This window comes from Gobio gobio (assembly GCF_949357685.1).
Source record: "Gobio gobio genome assembly, chromosome: 3".
Classification (NCBI taxonomy): Eukaryota; Metazoa; Chordata; class Actinopteri; order Cypriniformes; family Gobionidae; genus Gobio; species Gobio gobio.
Window position 1 is genome coordinate 41,542,530 of NC_137099.1, and position 24,229 is coordinate 41,566,758.

General features: G+C 41.8%; 1 protein-coding gene across 2 annotated transcripts in view; it reads right to left on the reverse strand.

Moving 5' to 3' along the window:
* Positions 1 to 4,085, reverse strand: part of vegfc (vascular endothelial growth factor c) — a 62,059-nt gene extending 57,974 nt beyond the window's left edge. Inside the window, exon 1 of one of the 2 annotated variants that reach the window (XM_079811472.1) lies at positions 3,489 to 4,085. In XM_079811472.1, coding sequence (XP_079667598.1) covers positions 3,489 to 3,599 — 111 coding nt within the window. In that variant the 5' untranslated portion in view covers positions 3,600 to 4,085. The remainder of the gene's footprint in view (positions 1 to 3,488) is intronic. The other variant, XM_079811473.1, reaches the window with a different exon arrangement.
* Positions 4,086 to 24,229: the final 20,144 nt, after the last annotated feature.

The following is a 24,229-nucleotide window of genomic DNA, read 5'->3' on the forward strand; positions in this document are numbered from 1 at the left end:
AAGAAATTTATTTTTAAATAAATTAAAAAGTTTATTCATTTTTAGTTATCTGGTATTTTCTGCTGTAACACATTCCAGTGCTTCTCTTTGCAGAGGAAATTGCAAAAGCGGTCTCGAATCTGAAAAAAAAGTGCAAAACACGAAAAAATCTGTCCCCCAGCTGCTTCAGGCACACTGCTGGGCCACAGTCAGGGCTGAATTCCTCTGCTGAAGGGGACTGAGATCTACAGCCAGTTTATAGACAGCGCAAAAAGAAAGAGACAGCTACTCAAATTAAACATGCAATCACCACAGATTAAAGAGAGAAATTTTTTGGCAATGAAAACCAAAACACAAATTATAAAAACCCTTTTAGATTTACAGTAACTGTTGCCACTCCAGCTTTTTTAAAGAGAACCAAGAACTAACCATTAAGGGTGTGTTCACGCTTGGCATGTTTGGTTAAATTAAAACAAACTCTGGTCAATCGCTCTGTTAGTGCGGATCATTTAAATAAGTTTGAACCCTGGTGCGCACCAAACAAGCGGACCGAGACCCCTGAAAAGATGGGTCTCGGTCCACTTCCAAGCGAACTTGGTGTGCTTCGAATGATATATGAATGCAACACGGACCAAAGGCATGTAAACAAACCAAAAAACGGGACATGAGGTCACAAGATGCGACCCTAAAAAGGACAGAATGCACAAGAATACCTGTTTTTTTTCTCATCATAGATGTTGCCCATCACAGTTCAGTACAGGCATCAGAACCACGTTTCCTCGTAGCAGATCTTCGTTTGTGTGTGTGATGGAGGAATTCCTGCCGCTGTTTTGACTCCTTTACACATTTTATAAGCTCTTCACAAGTTCTCAGCTGGTCAAAATACCATTATGTAAGCTACGCACATACAATGAGCACATTTAGCCCAGCACACAGAATTGTTTTGGATGTTCAGTAAGTTCCGTCACAAAATATACGTAATAAAAGCCAAACAGGTTGTGAACATGTCCCTGTGCCTTTAGGTTCGGTGTTAAAATTCCACTGTGAACGCTAAGCGGAACAGGACTAAATGTTTTTTTGTTGTTGTTGTTGTTGTTTGGTCCAAACCAAGCAAACCGAACTACAAGTGTGAACACCCTAACATCACTTATCTAAACATCACTTCAAATCACTTACTCCATTTTCCATTACGCATAATAGACTCCTAAAAACACTTTAAAGCCTTTCAAACATGTCAGTCCTTTACAACAGCATTGCACTAGGAAAATATATTCTTAGAAGTAACTGCTTCTGAAACACCCCTTTTGCAGAAGTTGCCTAATTCAAAGAATGGTTGAACTGCTGAACTTCCAAAAGACATGAAGTGTTCTTGCTTACGTCATCACAATGTCTGACTCTCCCTCCCACCCCCCAGATGAAAGCTCCTCTAAAGTTGTGAAAGGTGGGTGTGCTAAATCTGAAGTTAAAGGATGAGCAGATCTGGCAGGTGGACAAGCTGTAGAGTGGCGAAGATAAGAGAGGCAGAAGTGAGTAATCTGTTCCACCTGTGCTAAATTTCCTACCTGGGAAGTGCACCACACACTCAAACTGGCGAAGAGCTCCCTGGGGAATCCCTTGGTTATCACCAAAGGGCAGAAATAAACAAGTATGCTTTAAAAGAGGAGGTGGAGGTGCTTTATCATGGATGGTTTATTCTGAGGCATTCATCACTAGCTAAAAGACACGCTCATAGAGGCTGAAATATAATGCTTACTTAAACCAGAGTGTCTCAAGAGACTTGCAACATAGCGGCTAATAATATGAAATAGACATTCCCAAAGCAGTCAAAATCCCAGTTAAAATGATGGAGTTTTTGTAAAGCCACATGACAAAACCGTTCATCAGTCCCAATAAATGAGGTCAAGACTGCAGCTGAGCCTTTAAAACTACAAATCAGTGGGTCCCAGCACCTCATGTGTACTCACCAAGCACCACCATTTCCCAGGTGACCCCTTCAGAAAGATAGCCTTACTAGACAATAACTCTCTCTACGTGTACAATCCGTATGATTTACAATTACAATCACAATTACTCATGATTTACAGGACAGCTTTGCCAAACAGATGAGAGATGGCCATGACTGAAAAGTCCAAGGGAGAGAAATAAGGTCAGTATATTAGCCGAGCGCTGACTGACGCCCAATGAATTATTAAGTCAACCATCCCATAATTTCATATAGCGTACAGCCACATGTGCAATTACAGAACAATTATTCAATTTCATGGCATAAGTGCAAGACAAATATCCCCCAAGTGGACTGAAAATAAACCATTAGAAATTCAGCAGCTTTTTATGTTGTTGCTGTTGTACTTACGATTGACTTTTGCTTCTCTCTGTGAATTCCAGCTAAATGAATCTTAATAACCATCGAATTTCACAGCAACCCCAAGGAGTTTAAGAGAGAGAGTGAAAACAAAGCAAGTCTAATTTTAGGCACTCGTGATTAGTGTACGGCCCATGTCACACATTACCAATGGGAAGCATTTCAAGACCTTGTCAAGATGTCCACATTGCAACGCGTAGCATATGGTATCATTTATACACTGTGCATAGTAAAATTCTTCTGCTGCTGTATACGAAAAGATAGAATGTTGTGTCAAAGTATAGCAGTGTCATTTAAAACAGGCTGGGTGTGTGAGCCAAAGAATTAACATACATCTTTTTTGATTTCAGGTCTCATTGGAGCTCCGGAGGTAATAGAGATATTCAAATTAATTGCACCCATTGAGTATATTTATCATCAAATACATGATCAAAGAACAACTTTCTCTATTCTTTCTTTCTCAGTGGGAAGACAAAAGAACGAGAGAAATAGGGAGACTACTTCTAAAGTTGCTGACCCAATGACACCTGCTTCCACTTCTTATGACAATTGTGCTCTCAAATGAATTCCCTTCAATCATAGGCTAGATGTGTGAATGAAGTTCTCTCAAAATGACTTCAATGTGATAAATAGATGAAAATGGTATATTCCAAGGGTAATGGGTGCTTTTAACAATTTGTTGAATTTATATTGTAATAAATAAAAACAAAAACACAAAGAAATAAAAAGAGAACAGTGATGGTCAAAGGAAATCACCATGGTTGATTGAATGTACCATCACACCATAAATGGTTAAAATAGTGGCTTTTAAAGATCTGTCCAAGCTTCCGAGATTTAAATGCCTTTTTGGATTATACAAGTTCCATGTGTTTTTGCAAGAAGACCTTAATAAATGTATCGGGTTCTAAAACTGTAGAATTTGGGCTAAGTACAAGCATAGTCACCAGTGCCAGTGATGTTGGCTGTTGAGTTGTTGCATCTCAAAGCTCCAAGCAGTGCAACTAAGTTTGAAAATAACTGAAGAGATTATTTAGTATGAGTTTCCTTCATGCTGAGTTTAGGGCAACAAATCATAACTGATAATAAATTATGCAGTAAACCAATTTCTCTACTTTTAAAACTTGAAAATGAGCTTGCCGGTGCTTACCATGGCATCTCCTTGATCTTGGTCATAATCATAGTAGTCGTGACTTGACTCCAAAGCAAGGTTTGCATAAAACAATGCGAGACAGAGGACAGAAATTCCAAATAAGTGCATTTTAGAAGAAAAAAAAATCTCTCTGAAGTCTGAGCAGAGTCTGTTGAAAGTTCCTCTTTTTCAGCTTTCAGCAGCAGGTTTCTAGAAAACTCTGTCCTTAAACTAAAATAATACCCATGTATACATCCAACATTTTAAGAAGACACTTCGACACTGGTCCATGGAATGCAGTTCGAGCTCGTCCCTTCACAAGCGCCCGTGAACATCCACTCTGTGCGGAGAGAGATCAGTGTGGAAGTGCGCTGAGCTCTCTATGGCATGTTTTATGCAATTTCACGCTGTTACTTTGACTCCTTCTCCTCCCCCTCTACGTTTTCCCCAGCCTGCCTCTCCAGTCGCTGTTAGACACATTCCGAGACATCAAGAGAGGAATATGAGTCATGGCACGCGCGCTTTCTCAGGTGTTGACTACAGCACGTCAAACGTTGTGAGCAATTCACGCACGGGCGCACTGCAATGAACCTCTGCAGTTGCCGTTTTTTGTGTGTGTGTAAGGTGAAAGGGCAGTTCGTAAAGGAATAGTTCGTTCCAACATGAAAACTGTTTTTACTTACCCATTCAATTACTTTCCGTCGTATTTTTTTTGTGTGAAGAATGTGCAGATCGGCCTGTTTTATAGGCCTACTATTACAATGAACATGGACAAGCTTAAAAATGGACGCTAAAGCAAGATAAAATAACATACACATAACATGAATAACATTCATGTTACTATTAAATTAAGACCTTTAAAAATTCAAATGTTTAAAAAAAGAGAGTATACAAATTTAGGACTTGTTGACAATGAAAAGTGTATTTCACTTTCAGCACGCTGAATTTAGTTTAAAGTGTATATAAAACAATATAATAAGTATAAGCATGGTAAACCAGACATTAAATAATAATAACACAACAATATGTAAAAAAAAATTGTTTCCAAGAATGTTTAAATCCAGAAATAAGTCATTTTAACCAGGACACGGTTGGTGTCAGTGCATCACCTATCCATATTTCTATTTTGTAGAAACCATGGAAACACCAAAGATGCTTTAATATATTATGTGTTTTATTAGACAAGTGAGCAACTGTTTGGATACATTAATCTACAGTAAACTAATTATTGTTATATAGCTCAACAGTAGGCCTAATTGTTTAAATCTCGTTGTAGTGAAGTCGTTTTCATAATTTACCGCGAGTACCATGTTTTACCATGCCTAATATCGATCTAGCTTACTGCAGTGTGCTACAAGAGTCTCATATAGCTGCCGAACAAACGCACAGAGTAGTACTGTAACATAACTTTCAACACACTTAGATGTATCTAATATGATAAAACAGCGCTGCGTTACCCTACGATAGTGGGTAAGCGACCTCTGACGGCGAAAAATTACATAATGTGGCTTTAATTGGGCAACCTTGATTGGGGCTGGGTAAATTGGGATGACTGTCAAAGAGTGGAAAAATTTACCTGAATTCACCCTACTCATAATTCACCCTACTCATATAGTGAGCTTCTTTGGGGAAGTTTTAATTCTGTTGGAGGGTTTTTCTCCATAGGGGGTCTCAGTCCTCAAGTTCACTGAGTGCTCTTCTAATGCTGTGGAATGCAAGTCCCACTTGAGTCATTGTGTTCCATTCACCGCTGTCAAATGGTTGCATTTCATTTTGTGATCTTCTCAAATACTAGTTTAAGTAGCAGGCTACACATGCACTGTCAAACGCATTCAGTGTTAACACTAAAGGTCTAGTTTGAATAGGCTCAGGGGCTAAGGGTTTGTGAATGATAATCTAATTAGCCATGACAATATACTTCAATATGAAAATAAATAACAATTCACATTTAAATTGCTGGCCAAATGTTTTCCAGGGCAACTGAGAGAAAAGTTCTGCTTTGTTTTCTATGAAATAAAAGTTATAATGATAAATAATTGCACCAAATGAATGACCATACAAATATGATGGTGGTTGTTGTTGTTGTTAAAGCCAAACAATTGCATTAACAGAAGATGTAGTATTTCCAAATCAATGGAAATTACTTGCGGCACAAACACAATGTTTTTCAGTCTTGACAGTTGCCCACTTATTTGACTTCACTTTGCTCAGGATCTGTCTCATTCTGCTTCCCTGAATGCTTTGATTGGTCTAATTCTAAAAGGTCAAAGTTCAGTCTGGTTTTATAAGGATTAACAGGAGTTACTTTTGCTTTGACGTTACTAAACACATTACTTCATGGTAGAAGTTATAACATCGTCAGCCAGGCGTCTGGTGCTGCTTTAAAAGTTTAGCCACAACTGATATAATCTTATTTAGAAGGCATTTGATTTCCTCAGTGGGACTTTTGACATACTTAGTTTTAGTCTCAAAAAAGACTTTCAGAAGCTTACTATAAGTTTGATGCTTTTGTTCAACATGACCATTTACATCCGTTCCCATTTTCTCCTCAATCGCCCCACACATACCAAGTAATCTGGAATCTGTGTCCTTATTTAAACTCTCTGCTTTGTTCTCCAGAACTCTTTTTAAATGAATGCAGCTTTGCGTACGAGTTGTTTAATGCCTTAATTATAAGAAGTTATGATTTTTACCCATTTAAAATGATCTGTGGATTTTGTCTGACATTGTTTCTTTTTTCAGTGCTTTTTAAATGCACATTAAACGGATTAATTAAAAGAAAGAAAGAAAACGAAATAAAGAAACATGAAATCGCACTTATGCTTTAGTTACATCACAGCCATGAATCATGATGTTCTTTCTAGTCGTTTGCAGGTGGAATTGAGGGAGGGACATTTTCGATCTTGAGAGCATTTGATTGGACAAAAGTCTGTGTATGAGAAGAGAAATGTGTATTTTAAATGCAAAAAAAAAGAGAGAGAATTTTGTCAATGTTTAGAAGAATACTATATGTTTGCTCCAAACGAACATGGATCAAAGCCAGATAACTTAATTTTCATTGTCATGTATTACTGTAGTGTGTGATTCCTTTAAGATGCACTTTTATATCATGTTCCTTAAAATACTATTATAGTATGAACTTAGCACAGTTCTGTATTACACCTGGTCCAAAAACAGGTCCACTGACTTCATTCTACACTCTAAAAAAAAAAAGGTTCTATATTGCACCAAAAATGGTTCTTGGCTCGTAATCATAGGGGAACCTTTTTTTAGTGCTATATAGCACCAATTTTGGTGCTTCAGTGGTTCTTCAGCGGTTCTTCAGAGGTTCTTCAGCGGTTCTTCAGAGGTTCTTCACCGGTTCTTTGACTAAGGTGCTATATAGCACCTCTGAAGAACCGCTGAAGAACCACTGAAGCACCAAAATTGGTGCTATAGCACTAAAAAAGGTTCCCCTATGATTACGAGCCTTTTTTTTAGAGTATATGCCACCAACTCTGCGCACTTGTGTCAGTCTGTGGCCTGAAAACTAAAGGCACCACCATAGGAATTTATGAGGGTCCTCATGGCACAGTGACCCAGCACTGTCTAACACGTTTTCTTGTCTGCTCATGTGTGCACAGCTTGTTCCCACACACTGGGAATTGCTCCTGCCGGAACTGGGAAACAATGGGTGTGGGAGTCCTGTGACTGGAGCTGCTGCTTTGGGAAGCGCTGGACCCTGTTAATGCTGGAATTCATGGTGTCCCTTACGTTTCAAAAAACGGCTGTGTTGGGTAGGGTAGATCGATGAGGATAAGATGGCGAGGTCACGGGGGGTAGGCCTAATCTTGCAGTCTTCAGCATTCCTTGGCATCCTCATTGGTTTGTTTGTAATAAATTATAGTATTTTGACATTGAAGGCCTACGGGAACATACATACTTCTGCATTTTGTGTTAAATGTATTCAAAGAATAAAATGATTAAACATCCAAATCTTCACATATATAAATCATGCCGGAGGACTATTTTTGAGTCGATATTTCAATGTCAAAAACGACCCCATAGAATTGAAAACCAATTGGAGGGCCCATGTTTCAGTGATTAAGAAGGGAAACGTGCTGTGACTGAGATAAGGAGTGGCTTTAAAGCTTCTTTGTTTCACAGTTGACAGCTGACACAATTAATTAACCAACAAATAAGGAAAATAGCCATGCAAGAGCATGTTGTGTGTGGCCTAGTGTGTGACAGTAGCCTTAAATAAGAAACAACTACCCACAGCAGAAACCATGTTAGTTCTATTTCATCGACAATATTATTGTTTTATATTTGAAAGCAAATTTATTCTTATTATTAATGAGATGGATGTTTTCATTTATATAGTGACTTTTCTGAGATCATTTATACACCATATAGCCATTCAAATGTTTTCGTCAGTAAGAAATTAATACTTTTATTCAGCAAGAATGAATTAAATGATTAAATGTAACCATAAAGAATTTTACATTGTTGCAAAAACTGTTTTCAATGTTGATAATAATCAGAAATGTTTCTTAAGCACCAAATAAGCATATTAGAATGATTTCTGAAGGATCATGTGACACTGAAGACTGGAGTAATGATACTGAAACTTTGTGGCCTTGTTATTTCAGAAAATTAATAACATTTTAACATAAAATTGGTAATGGTATTCAGAACTAGCATGATATTTGAATGTAAATAGGGAGGAAATACTGACAGAGTTCTAAAGTTTTGGTGGAATAACGCAGAATGCAACTATCTAAGAAAATGAATAGATGAACACTTGTTAAATCAGTCAAGACACCTGTTACTTTCACCCTACCTTCCCTGTGGGGTATTTTGAGAGAAGTCCACCAATCCTGCTTTCAAAAACACACTTAATGTAATTTATGGTCAAAACATCCAGTTCTAGGATAAAAAGAAAAGGTAGGCGAAAAACCCCAACTTCTCATATGTTAGGAAATGTTTGACAACTGGACAGCACTTCATAAAAAGTGTGCAAACCTGTCACGGGCACTAGAGGCATTTGACCCTTGGCTCATTGACATATTTGCCTAGCAAATTACCCTCACTGAAAAGGTTTTCAAAGTAAGGGACCAGTGAAGTGACCTCTTAAAGGCGATCTTTTACACATGTAAAAACATTCCTACTCACACACACATTGACACACACACTTTGGCATTCGAGAGATGCTAAAGAGTGAGAGAATGGAGAAGGCTAAGATAGAGAGAGAGAGAGAGAGAGAGAGAGAGAGAGAGAGAGAGAGAGAGAGAGAGAGAGAGAGAGAGAGAGAGAGAGAGAGAGAGAGCGAGACCTTCCACCTCTGGCCTGCTTGCATTCGTATGGAAATAAGTCTTCTTGAGAAGTTTACGTTAAACTCTGAATGAGGATTAACATGGCTCCCGCTTCACTAAACAATTCACAAAAAGCAATTACTGAGCACACATCTCCGTCAGCCTGACCGACTGTATAAATATTGCCTCTCCTGCTACAAACAAATTGCAAAGTCACAAACAAATTGTATTTCTTGGTACAGAGTAAATGCATTTAGTACTAAATGTCCTAAACAGGTTTTCCACACATCCTTCATGGTGTCTTGAGATGTGTTTGGAATTCTTTTTCGGATAGAATTTGCTTTGAATGTGGTGTATCAAGGCCACAAGTGAGACCACTGCCTCCCACCTTTGTTTACATCTTGTTATGAATGATAATAGGTGCAAGGAGATGTTTTACAAAGACTGATAGCCTACATTTTATCTCACAAATTTGAAAAAAATATATATTTGTATCTCAGGTTTGCCTAAATGTTTATATACTAACATAGATCACATTGTGTGTGTGAAGAAACGACGCCTCAGACTTTCACAAAAGATAATCTGTAATCTGTCTAACAGACAGATTTGTCCAAACTGGCTTTTTAAGCTTCACTGGTCATATACAGTGGGCCATTTATCTCAGTGTTAACGTATATTCAGATTCAATCTGTTTTCTTAAGGATATAATCAAGCAAGCATTACTAGTTCTGATGCAAAAGGAGTGTATGTAGCAGTTCCCATGGTGGCTATTCATGACCTCATCTCAAACTAGCTCTTTTACAGCTTGTACTGTGCATGCTTATTTCTCTTGTATATATTTTTTTATTTCAAAAGTAATTGTTAAGATCTCAGTTTAAAGATTTGATCTTCTCAGCCAACATAAGTAGTATGTAGAGAACTGTGGATGAAATGTCTATTTGCACTAATAATAACAGTCTCTTTAGAGATTTTTCTAGAGAATGTCCTCTTCTTTTAAACATGACTCAGTGGAAACAAGTTTGACAGGACGTCAGAGTGATAAGACTCTTGGGCAAAAAATAGTGGTGAGTGTGTAATTTGATAACATTAACATTTCTAGTCATTGTCAAGAACTCATATGATGATTTGCACAAGGTCAGAGAGAGATTACAATGTTTAGTGAAGTCAAAAGAGTATTATGGGTATTTAGAGTTTGACCTTTACAAAATTAGCATAGTTCTCTAATGTCTTTCCCGACAAATGACACTCAAAATCAACAATTGTCTCCATAACTGACTTAATATGGAACTAACAGAGTTTCAGCAGTTTAGAAACAAAGTTGGAATAGGACAGATAACAGAAATCACTGATAGAGTGATTCATTTTTACAAATATTTTTTTCCCCTTCACTTCATATAAAAGTTGTGTAACCGCAGTGTAGAAATATGAGGGGGATATTTTATGAAATCAAATGCAGTGCTGCCAAAGAAAACTATTTGAAGCAGCAAAAAAAGTTTACAGGACAGAAATGCCAGTAAAACTGATGACAGACTAGATGATTTTGGCATCAATTTCCTTAAAACAAAGTCTTTTAGGACCTCACTTTTTACTACAGATATGCCTGGCATATTACTGTGTGGTCATGATGTACACCGAAATGTACACTAATAAACCACAGTTTGTCTGAAGGTCGCCCAGTATAACTAATATAACCTCCAACCCATGTGTGTTTTGAAGCCTCATGAGCCAAATGTGTATAATAAGTGGGTTTGTTCCCAGATCAGGGGTAGATATGATGTTCATAGACGGTGTATGAGTTTTAAGGACAACGAATCCATGTCGTGGGAGTGTAGGCAACTCATTTGCTGTGTTGAGGCTTCATGGACTGAATATTATCATATGGGAACTGGTAGAGCACCTGCCAGTCAAACAACAAAACCAACTGTTACTCTTCAAAAGGCTGAGGTCAGATCACTTGTGAATTAGGAAAATGACCCCTTCAGACTATAGCTGACGAGAGTGAGAGAGAGAGATAGAGAAGAGAGAGAGAGAGAGAGAGAGAGAGAGAGAGAGAGAGAGAGAGAGAGAGAGAGAGAGAGAGAGAGAGAGAGAGAGAGAGAGAGAGAGAGAGAGAGAGAGAGCGAGAGAGTAAGGAGGTATGTTTCCCATGAACATTTGCCAGGTTCTGTCGGACTAATCCGCAGGGAAAAAACAAACCCAGTGTCTTTCAGGGCTTTGGTTAAGTAATGAGGAATTCTTGCCTCAGTCTCTAATAGGAGAAAACGGGCTTTTTTTCTTGTCCTCAGGACTGCACAGACTGATGTCTCAACCTGCTTAGTTAGCCGAGAAGCAAGCTTTTCAGTCATTGAAGAGCTTGTTTATTTCACATTAACACAGATAAGTCTTTGTCAAATAACAAGCCTTAGATTGGTGCATGTATGTAATAGCCAAATTCAGGCATGTAAATGTGAGCCACGCAAAGACTAAACAGTGAGCAGCTAGAGGCGTGAGGCCTAATCTGCTTCAATTTGTCTTCTTTTTACTTGTATATCTGCTATTAGTCTGCAATAAAGTGTTCCTCCTTCATCAAACTGTTTTGAGAGAAGATCAGAATGAGGATTATCAACTCTTAAAACAATAATGTTCATATCTGTATGGGTTTTGTGATGTTATTCTAATACAGTGATGCCATTACATTGTTACTTGGTCTGACAAAACCACTGGCTTGTATTTAGGGATCAACTCTGCCTGAGTGGATCCATCATTTGACCCCCTAATGAACTTAATGAAATCTAAAGAATTTGTATCTCTGAAATGCATATATGAAAGTCAAACAAAATGAGTAACTGTCAAAACAGACGTGGTGCTCTTCATTACTGTGATAGCTCTCAATGATAACATGACCTCATTACCATGGTTTGGTAAACTACAGGAATACATCACCCCACTTGGGCAATTTTTGTCTTTTAGGGAGATATAAAGCATCAAAATACAATTTTAATAAGGTATGCTTCCTGTTTCAGTCTATCATTTTATTTTAGATTGTCAGTATATGTGTGTGATGCGTGAAATAGGATTATCTAGATTTTATTTTGGATCTGAATCCGTTGCGTAGAAGACAGTCATCTAGATGTTCAGGGCTGAGACACTATTATTATTCCAAACCAATGAAATCATCCTTGCTGGCTGGTTTTTATTTACTCTGCAGCATACCATATGTAGAGGTCCTCTGCTGTTTCATGGTTGTCTATTTAGCTTTTGCAGGATTAATGTTATTCTACAAAGGGTCTGCATGAGTGGCACAGTGAGTGTACATGAGCTATATCAGAATCAAGCTGAGTTTAAGTCCTCCTGGGAAGTCCTACTTGTGAGTTTGGAAATCACAATTGCAATGTAATGGACTCACTGGAAAATGACAGGAAATTGTACTGATAATACAATGTAAAGAAGAGCATAGGATGTACATTAGCAATATAGGAGTGCATTTTCTATTTTATTTGAACGTGCAACTAAATTGTAGCTACTGTCAAATTTAAAATGTATTATGATCAATACCAATTTGCTGCAGTCTTTAAGAAAACTGTGCAAAAGTCTTAGGCACGTTAGTAATTTCACCCCCAAAAAATGTTTTAAGCCTTATTCATATCTTTTGCTGTAGTGTCAGTAGGAAATATCAGTTTACATTTTCAAACATTCCTTTTGCCATTAATTGTAATAATTCAGTGAGATTTTTGCATGCACAAGGAGTCTGACAACAGCCAGTGTGCTCCTCACTCCATTAAAACTGTGGCAACGTCTCCAAAACACTTGCAGAAATCTTCCTGCAAAGCTACCTGAAAAACTATGTCTAAGTGTACTGACTAAAGCTGTTTTAAATGCAATGGGTAGACACACCAAATATTGATTTGATTTAGTTAATTGATAAATAAAATCTATTTATGACATTACTTTTGAAAGCATCCTCACTTTACAGCACTTTTACACAAGTGCCAAAAAGGTATCGCAGTACTGTAGATTTTCAGGATGGTTTCTTCAAGCATCTTGGAGACGTTGTCGCAGTTCTTCTGGATTTAGTCTATCTCAGTTTTTTCTGTTTCTTCATGTAATCACAGACTCGATGATGGTGAGATCAGATCTCCGTGTGGAGCACACCAGCTGTTGTCAGACTCCTTGTGCATACAAAAGTCCCACTGGATTATTACAATTAATGGCAAAAGGAATGGTTGGAAATGTAAACTGATATTCCTACTGACACACTACAGCAAAAGACATAAATAACTGGCTTAAAACCATTTTGGGGGTAGTGAAAATACCAACATGCCTATATTCCATAGGCGGACAGTAGTGAAGGATTTTTACTTTCTAACACTGTAAAAAAAATTCAGGTCTCCAATTGAAAATTTTCTAGTGACCGATCACACCTAAATTGAATTTCTGTGAATTGATGCAATTTAATTCACAGAAATTCAATTTGGCCAAAATTTTCAATTGGAGACCTGATTTTTTTTTACAGTGAAGTCATTTTATTTATATTTATATAATTTTAAGTATATGTACTTTATCAGTGTTTTTCTTTGGAAAAGTTTTACTTCACAACATTCCAAAACATAATATTGATTTTTTTACTGCACTATGTTTCATATTGAATATCATTTAATACTTATTTACATTAAAAATGTAGCCCTGTATACTTTTACTCAAGCAAAAGTAATTCAAAGTTTTACTTAAGAAAGTACTACATTTTTTATGTAATTAAAAGGTGCACTATGTAACTTTTCCATCCACTAGAGATCCCTTAAGATTTGATGACGCCACGTTTGAGCGTAGAATATTGAGACATGTGGTCTTCACCTCACAGCCGGTAGGAAAGAATCGGGATAGGACTCGGGTAGAAATCACGTTCATGGATGCGGTTATTAACGTTACTGTAGTATGAAGCAGAGCAGGACCGAATGTTGTGGAGCTGAGCAAGGCCGCTGGAGCGATTGTTAATAAGATGAAGGCAACACACACCTCGCAAGCAGCGGGACTTTTATTATGACACAGTCGCCGGCGCCACTTCCGCTTTTCCGGTCATGAGTATGAGGTAACACAGCACTGTTTATCATATTAGATACATCTGAGTGTGTTAAAAATTAAGTTATGACGTTACTCTGTGCGTTCGCTCGGCGGCTGCTATGACAGTTGTTGCGGAAAATGGAAACCGAGGGTAATGCAGATATGACGCAATCGACAGGCGACTCCCTCACACATCCCAGTTCCTTGGTTAAAATAGCAATTTCTCACGATTTACAAATAGTTGGAAACATTTGGGATATTGTAACTACTCAACTGTATAACACTGGCCTAGCGGTTTTTGGATATTTTACTGAGAAAATTTACATAGTGCACCTTTAAGTATTAAAGTAAAAAAAAAACTTTTATTTATGAAAAAAGTACGACATTAAGCTTTGGACAAAACTGTGATAAAGTACATAAACTTGAAATATGTGCTTGAGTAGAATTAAAAAATACTTCTGTCCGCCTCTGCTATATTCACAGTTATTATCCACATTACAGTCTTTAAATTAGGCTACAGCATGGAATTCTTTCAGCTCAATGTAAAAGTTAATGTTAGATCTATTTTTCTCTACAAATCATAACTTTAATGATGACATAGTGTGACACTGTTCTCAGATGTGTAAACTTTCAACAGAGGTCTTGCAGGAGCAGTGCATGTTTTTAACGTAAACGTCCTCTGAAGAGAAACTGTTTGCTAACTCTGCTCCGGTGTTTTGGAAGAGATGAGCGATTTATCATCACTTCCTGGTGACAGCAAGGAGGTACACTTCTGTAAAGGTTTTCAGATTTTAATTCTCATAAATCGGTAGTGATGCAAAGTCAGCATGCTGCACAGAAAAGCTGTCAAGGCCTGGATTTTACGGGAAGCCACTGAACGGAAACTTCAGGCTCCAGGTAGACCCAGGTTAATAGTAACAGAGGCTTCTTATTCTGTTGCGTGAGTCTTCATCAATCCTTCACCAGTGCATACTTTCATCAAGTTTCAGCTGTAAAACTGGTAAATACAAATACATTTATGTTCAATACATAAGTCTTAAGTTTGGCATTTGTAGACGTGCAATTTTAGCCACACACATATACATATATATGACTGAAAGGTTTTATTTAAAGTATATTAAAACCTAACCATGCATAAATAAAAATAACAAAAGTAATTTTTAAAGGTCAGGTCCTGCATTACAGAAACATCTTAATTCTTAAAATGAAATGACCATGGTCACTAAATGTTTCTGTAGAAATTGCAACTTATGGTAACAACTACAGTTGAGTTCACGGTTACATTTTGAAGTGTTTTAATGTTGTGAACATTATTTTTAATTGTAAAAAGAGGTATCTGTAGTACATAACGGGTGGATTAACAAGCATTGAGCTAATATGTTTGTTCCTTGTGGCAAATTTTCTTTAGTTTTTAGAAAACACTCAGCAGTAAAGTCAATCCTAGCAAAGAGCATGCATCATTTTACATAAAGTAGGTATATTTTTTGGCATAAGAGTCAGTGGTGCTTTTGCTCCAACAAGGCTGAACATTCCTTTTGATTTTTGTACTGCATGGTACTGCTATATTTGAGTTTTATATTGCCTCATGTAGAGAGACTATATTACTCCAGTAAAGTAGGGGGAATGAGGCAAGGGGAGGGTTGAGATTTAATGTTCCTGTAGTCACACACCATTTAAAACAGATTGAGACACAAATACAAAGTCAGCTTTTTTCATATCTATATGTCTGCTTAAGGCTCTTGACCCTACAGATTCCAGGTTTGTCTGGAATCCTCTGGTGGTTTTGCTCTGTGATTTTAATATTAAAAAAATGTAGATCTGTTTGATGGAATGTATTATTTTAATAGAATTCTGGAATTGCCTCTTTAAAAAGGTGTTAAAACAGATGGTTTTTGAGGTATATTTTTATGTTTTTGAGGTATGTTTGTGTTCAGCTCAGATTTTGTGGTCGCTTTTGCATAATTCCTTGTGAATTGAGTACTAAAACATGTGTAAACAAACACTGTTATAAGCAGATACAATTACTGTATAGTAAATTCCTCTGTCTGTTTTAAGGCAGAATAATTTTTTGCCTTAATTTAATCTGACATTTTTAATATTCCTTCTCAATAGTTTATTTAAGGTCTTTTCAAATGTTTCAGTCAAATGAACCAATTTTGATAGGTTCAGGTTTTGTTTTTTTGATTACACAAGCGGCAAGTCTTCTCCAATAAATATGACAGATTCTTGAAATATGAGCAAGGGGAATAAAACCCTTGGAAATTGATACATTTCAACATTCATTCTATTCATTTTCTGTCTGTCTAATTTATAAAAAAAAAAAAAAAAAAAAACTGTCCTGTGTGTTCTGAGCTAGATTAACTGAGACTTGCTACAGCACTTGCATACTGTTGCCCTTGACTGTTCTAGTTGCTTCTTTTGCTCTCATTTGTAAGTCGCTTTGGATAAAAGCGTCTGCTAAATGACTAAATGTAAATGTAACATTCAAAGTAAACGGCACAAAAAAGAAACTTCTCTTTATCTTATCTTTTGTAGAATTTTGTGTGGAATTATTTTTTTTTTTTTAATTGTCAGTTGATTTATAGAATGTAAGATGTGCCACCATACCTTCTGGTTCCCTGCACCATCATTTATTCTCTCCCCACTGAGCATTCACATCTGCTATTTTGATCTTCAGAGTGTTACTGTATTATCTTTCATCCTTAGTGCACATAAAACGTCTCTGTTACGTATGGTAACCCTCGTTCCCTGAAGGAGGGAACGGAAACGTACGTCGGTATTACCGACGAATTGGGATCACTTTAGAGAGCCCCTATCAGCTTCGAGATTTAGAGAACAGGCCAATGGGCCATTGGCGTGCGAGATTTGCATCTCGCGCTCCGCCCCGCGCCGCGGGTATAAACAGGAAGCGAGAGCATCGCACTGACGTTTTTCACTGAGGAGCCGAACTAGTGACTCGGCCATGCAGTGATGGTAAGGAACTGTGGCGACGGGACGTACGTCTCCGTTCCCTCCTTCAGGGAACGAGGGTTACCATACGTAACCGAGACGTTCCCTTTCAGTTGGTCACGTACGTCGGTATTACCGACGAATTGAGATCCCTATGGAAAACGCCACAGTTACTACCACTTCCAGCGCCCAGCGAGAGCCCCTCAGACCCCGTTCTGATGCGGGCGGGGAGATTCACGCAGGGAGGGTCACACTGCTGTTCCGCAAGACCCATTCAGCAGACTTATTGGATAACGCTGGGAAAGCGTGCCCGAAGGACGCTGCGGGAGCCACATCATGCCCGGAGGGAGTTACCATGTGGAAAGAAACGTATGGGCTGGCCGTGGGCAGCTCAACATACGAAAGTCCCAGGGGTGGCCCCGGCCTAATGCAGGCGGGGGACGACACCGTACTGAGACGGCAGAGGAACTCTGCCAAGGGAAAGACACAAGCTCGCCGTAGGGAGCTGCACCGTGGAGAATACACGTATGGGACCGCCGTAGGGGTCACGACATACGGACCCCAGTCCGACACAAGTTCCACCAATGCATACAAGTGCCAGACCTGGCGTCGGACGCTCCGCCACATCCGACTGCCGAGGGGGGCGGAGGACTCAACAGGGTTCGCCAATCCTGGGGAACTCGACTGGAGAAAATAAGCGCACGTATCCGTTCCATGGGGAAGGGAATGGCGCAGCAAGCCGACACTTAGAACGGGCACTTCAGTGAAGCTGACTATGGGAAGCGAGCACACGAGAAGCCAACGGTTCTACACGTAGGCTATAAAACCTAGCGAACGTGTTTGGTGTCGCCCAGCCCGCAGCTCTACAATATCTGTCAGCGAGGCGCCACGAGCCAGCGCCCAGGAAGAAGCAACACCCCTAGTGGAGTGGGCTCTTAACCCGAGCGGGCGGGGCACGTCTTGGGCTTCATAAGCCAAGACGATGGCATCCACTATCCAGTGGGCCATCCTCAGCTTGGAGACAGCCTTTCCCTTCTGCTGTCCTCCGTAACAGACGAAGAGCTGCTCTGAGGTCCTAAGCTTTGCGTTCTGTCAACATAGACGCGCAGGGCGCGAACTGGACAGAGAAAAGCCAGTGCTGGGTCTGCCTCCTCCGAAGGCAGCGCTTGCCGGCTCACCACTTGGTCCCGGAAGGGAGTAGTGGGAACCGTGGCACATATCCAGCCCGGGGTCTGAGGGTTACCTGAGAGTCACCTGGCCCGAATCCCAGGCACGATTCGTCGACCGAAAATGCCTGCAGGTCCCCTACCCTCTTAACTGAGGCCAATGCAATCAGGAGTAATGTCTTTAGAGACAAGATCTTAAGCTCCGCTAACTGTAAAGGCTCAAAGGGCGCCCTCTGAAGTGCGGTCAGCACCAGAGTCAAGTCCCAAGAGGGTATAAAGGGAGGACGAGGCGGATTTAATCTCCTCGCCCCCCCAGGAATCTGACGATCAGATCGTGCTTGCCTAAGGACTCACCATTAACCAGGTCATGATTGCGGCTATAGCGGCAACATACACCTTGAGGGTGGAGGGAGACAGCTTTCGCTCCAACCCGTCTTGAAGAAAAGAAAGAGAGCACAGATCTGACCGAACACTTTCGGGGGTCTTCTCAGTGAGAAGAGCACCAGTCGACGAACAGGTTCCACTTCAACGCATATAGCCGTCTCGTAGAGGGGGCTCTGGCGGAAGTCATGGTGTCAACTACCGCTTGCGGTAGGTCACCTAGAACCTCCGCATCCCGTCCAGGGACCAGACATGGAGTTTCCAGAGGTCCGGACGCGGGTGCCACAGGGTGCCGCGTCTCTGAGTCAGGAGGTCCTTCCTCAGAGGAATGGGCCAAGGAGGTGCTGTCGCGAGGAGCACTAGTTCCGGGAACTAAGTCCTGTTGGGCCAGTACGGAGCTACCAAGAGGAGCTGCTCCTCGTCCTCCGTGACCTTGTACTGTGTCTATGCAAGAAGGCTCACTGGGGGGGGAACGCATATTTGCGTAGGCCCTGGGGCCAGCTGTGTGCCAGGGCATCCGTGCCGAGGGTTCCCCCGGTCAGGGAATAGTACCACTGGCAGTGGGTCGTGTCGGGGCGGCAAACAGATCGATCTGTGCGGCCCCAAGCAACTCCAAATCAGCTGGACCACCTGGGGGTGGAGTCTCCACTCCCCGGGCAGCACGGGCAACCGTGACAGCTCGTCGGCCGCACGATTGAGCGGGCTCGGAATGTGGATGGCACGAAGGGACCTCAGATACTTCGGACTCCACAGAAGGAGATGGCGGGCGAGGTGGGACATGCGGCGGGAGCGTAGACCACCCTGTTTGATGACGTACAACGGCCGCAGTGCTGTCCGTCCGGATCAGAACGTGCTTGTCTTTGAGCGACCCTTTGAGGTGGCTGAGAGCAAGACGAACTGCCAGCAACTCCAGGCAATTGATATGCCATTGCAGTTGGGGCCCCGTCCACAGACCCGATACTGCAAGCCCGTTGTACGTGGCACCCCAGCCCGTGGATGAGGCATCCGTGGAGACAACAGAATGCCTGGACACTTGTTCTAGAGGCACTCCTGCCCGTAGAAATGAAGGGTCCGACCACGGGCTGAAGGTTTGGCGGCATCTCTGCGTCACTTGGACACGGAGGGACCCGCTGTGCCACGCCCATCTCGGGACTCGGTCGTGTAGCCAGTGTTGAAGCAGTCTCATATGGAGCAGCCCTAGCGGCGTTACTGCGGCTGCTGCTGCCATATGCCCCAGGAGCCTCTGAAATTGTTTCAGTGGAACCGCTGTACTGCGTTTGAACGTATTCAAGCAGCTCAACACCGACTGGACGCGCTCCTCGGTGAGGCGCGCTGTCATGGCGACCGAGTCGATCTCCATCCCGAGAAAAGAGATCCTCTGTACGGGACAGAGTTTGCTCTTCTCCCAGTTGACCCGAAGACCCAACCGGCTGAGGTGCCGAAGCACCATGTCCCTGTGTTCGCACAACTGCTCCCGCGACTGGGCAAGAATCAGCCAGTCGACGAGATAGTTGAGACGAACACCACGCTCTCACATGGGAGTAATGGCCGCCTCCGCGACTTTCGTGAAGTCACGGGGCGACAGGGACAGCCTGAAGGGCAGGACTTTGTACTGACATGCCCGTCCGTCGAAAGCAAAGCGTAGAAACGGTCTGTGTCGAGGGAGAATCGAGACATGAAAGTACGCGTCCTTCAGGTCGATCGCTGCAAACCAATCCTGGGGACGGACGCACCTGAAGATGCGTTTCTGCGTTAACATTCTGAACGGCATCCTGTGGAGGCAACGGTTCAAGTAAGGCAGGTCCAAGATTGGCCGTAATCCGCCGCCTTTCTTGGGTACAATGAAGTACGGGCTGTAGAACCCGGACTTCATATCGGCTGGAGGGACCGGCATTATCGCGTCCTTCGCCAGTAGGACGGCGATCTCCGCCCGAAGCACGGGGGCATCCACCCACGCAATAGACGTGAAGTGAACGCCCCCGAACTTGGGCGGACGCCGGGCGAACTGAACCGCAAGCCGAGTCTGATGGTACAGATGACCCAGCGAGACGGGCTGGGGAGCGCTAGCCAGGCCCCCAGAGACCGAACAAGTGGGGTCATAGGTACCACAGACGTACCCGCAGCAGGGCAGCGAGGCGGAATGCAGGGACCCCAGGACGACATGGGAGTGGTCCGTGTAGGGGTCTGGGTCTGACACACGACCTGCATCCGCTGAGGGGGTGTGCGAGTGTGGGAAGGCCGCTTGAGTGCGTTCCCACAGCCGGCACCCCCTGCTGGCGATTTGGAGAGGCACCAGAGGCTGACAAGGTATGGGAGCGTTGTACACCGCCCAGCGCGCTCTCCAAATGAAGGAGGGGCTGAGCGTGGCAAGGCTTTGTGGCGTTGCACACGGTCTGCCTCACCTCCTTCCTCAGCGGGGAACAAGAGCGGCGAGGCATAGCGTCGCGCACTGTCGTCCACAAACCGCTGAGAAGAGGGGAATGAGAGTGGCGAGGCTTGTAGCGTCACACACTGCCATTCTCGCCCTTTTGTGAGGAGGGGAATGAGGGCGGCGAGGCTTGTAGCGTCACACGCTGCCATTCCTGAACTCCCGAGACCCAGAAATATTGGAACTGTTCTTCTTCTTTTTATATATATATATATATATATATATATATATATATATATATATATATATATATATATATATATATATATATATATAAAGAAGAAGAACAGTATATCTATCTATCTATCTATCTATCTATCTATCTATCTATCTATCTATCTATCTATCTATCTATCTATCTATCTATATATATATATATATATATATATATATATATATATATATATATATATATATATATATATATATATATATATTTGGGTACCACTGGCTGTTTTTAACCTCAGTGGCGGAACAGAATTACTAATGGTTTTCACCCGGCCCTCCTCCGGGGGAAGAACAGTTCCGAACCAAATCCGGGTCAATGGTGTTTCTGGACATCGTCTAGCCAAGGGCCAGCGCTGTGCGCAGCTCAACCTCGGCTGAGAACTACCCTCGTGCCCTAAGCAGGGCGGAGGTGGCCTGCCAGTGGCACTGCCACCCCACCGATGAGGGTAGTGAGAGAGAGGAAAACTTTATACAGATTATGGCCCTATTGGTGTTCACTATTTTGGCACCAATAGTTCCACAATGCAAAAGCCTTCCAACGCACATCCGGGAAAGGCAAGGGGCAGGCAAGGCGATTTATGCGTTGCACTATGCCTCAGCCACCCGGGAAAGCATGGCTGTCGAGTATGAATCGGATTCAGCACGAGCGCCCACTATTATAGTGGGAATCTCAGCATCATCTTCATTTTCAACACATAACAGCCCTCTCTCCGATGCAGCGATTGACATCTGTCCTCTGCTAGAGCCCCAAACGAAACGCTAGGTCCCTTTTTTTAAGGACCAGCAATCCCATCTGTAAGCTACCAGCAGACATGTGAGACAGTGGGCGTGGCCGTGAGACGGCACACGGCGCGCTGAACACTCAAGCCCTTATGAAAAAGGCAAGACGAACAGCGCGCAAGACGAACATTAGAGGGCATAGACCACCCACAAACACAGTCTCAACATGCGTAGGCGCCGAGTGACGCACGCTGAGCTGCCGTGGCAACCCACGCTGTCACCCGGCACCCAGACGGCACACGGCGCGCTGAACACTCAAACACTCAAACCCTCACGCGGAAGGCGAGATGACCAGCGCGTCGACGTGGTGCACTCACTGAAACAAACGCCCTCACCAAACCGACAGTTGCTGTGAGAACAGCAGTTTGTTATGCTGATGCAGCGGTGAACATGCGGTCGCGCTGATTGTGCCTTTTTGCCAACACAGATTGTCCTTCTCGTTCTCTGGAGCATCTCTCTTGCAGATAGGCTTTCTTTTAGAAAAGCAGGCTTGCTTCATCAACGTCGTTCGGCTCCGAAGTGAATGACGTCAGTGCGATGCTCTCGCTTCCTGTTTATACCCGCGGCGCGGGGCGGAGCGCGAGATGCAAATCTCGCACGCAAATGGCCCATTGGCCTGTTCTCTAAATCTCGAAGCTGATAGGGTCTCTAAAGTGATCCCAATTCGTCGGTAATACCGACGTGCGTCGTAGTGACCGACTGAAAGGGAAGGAAATTTAGAAGATACAAAATTCCACCTTTTTGTTGTTGTTATTATTATTATTATTAATGCTTATTCTGTGATTAAGTATACTATAGAGGTGCTATACTAAATATAATTTAATAACAACAATGAAGATGAACAATGGTGATACCAGCTACACTTTAAAGGTAGAGTAGGCTTTTTTTTTCATGAACACTTTTTATTATACTGGTTGAAACTCTCTTCACATTCTGATAGCAATCAATAATAGAAGTGGTCTAAATATTAAAACATATGTCTTCTGTGTCTCAGGACCAAAAAATGTTAGTCCGGTCCGAATGCAATGATACAATGTCTTATACCTGCCTGTCAACAGCTGTGTCCCAATTCAGAGGCTGCATCCTTCGAAAGGCTATGAAGGTCAGACCGAGCATTGTTAAATGGGACGATCTAGTCTACGGCGGACAGATTTTGTCGCATAGCAACTGTGACAGCTGCCGTTGATGAGTGGCAGTAATGTTTGTTCTGGACCTTTTTGAAAGTTATAATAAACTCTCTGAAAACATTTCTATATATAATAAAGAGTATAAACCATATATAATAGCATCTTAGTATAAGATATGTCAACATTTGACCTGCTTTTTTTATTTTTACATTTCTATCATTATAGATATTTGAGTAAGCTGAAACCCCACTTTAATTCTGCACCCCCCCCAAACACACACACAAAACTAGACATATATGGTATTGTTTGAAAGCTTAGAACCTCAGCTTTGCTGATAACACAATCACTTTTGCATTTATGTTACAGTGAAGAAGATAATAAGGTCTGAAATCATATGAATAGTATTACATTTCATATTTACATCACACAAACTCACCAAAAATAGTCATATATCAAATAAAAGCTCTCACTCTAACACCGATTTCACCGATCTAACATGTTACGTAACATTTTTACCAAAAGAATCACGAAGATGGAAATGACTCCTTTGAACAAGCAAACACATGATTCATATTCCTGCTCGGATCACCCTCCTTGTGGAGCTACTAGCCTCAAACTCTATATCAGTTTGTTCGTTAGGTTGTTTTCTTCAAAATGAGACTATTTTCACATGTCTGTGAGCATGCATGGCCAAACGACACTGTAATATGTCACCGATGTCCAGATCAAAACATGCGATGCATAGCGCGATACTATACTTTTTTCTTGCGAGGGTGTCATTTACATCATTAATTTGTTGGAACCACATATTAAATATTCCACTCGTCGGAGTCTGGCTTAAACCACAGCACAAACTGTGTGCATTGCCCTTAAATTCTTTGCGAGTGGCACTTTCTTTTACACTATTGGAGATACGTAGCCTAGAAATCTAGACGCACACTAGCGGCAGCAAATCTAATTTACAGCCTGGGTAGTCTAGCAACTCTCCGCTGGCTTGCGAGCTGGAAAAAACAAACTCTGGTCAGGCCAATCACATTGTGTATAGAGTCGGTGGGCGGGCTTATAATGACGGCAGAGTTGCGGCGGTTCCGCTTGCTACTTGTAAACAAAGAAGCTGGCAAACAGCACTCTTTCGAATCGGCTTTGGCCGCGACTCTGGAGTTAAGCTTTTCTTTGAGAAAAGAACAAAGAACGGCACTGAAGTCATTCTTAAGAAAGGAAGATGTGTTCGGCGTTTTGCCGACCGGAAACGGCCAAAGCTTAATCTATCAACTAGCTCCGCTTCACCTTCTGTAGCGCTATCCTATTGCGTGCAGAGGGCATTTGAAAGACAACCGTTTATCCCGCCCCTCGGATTGAGCCCTGACAA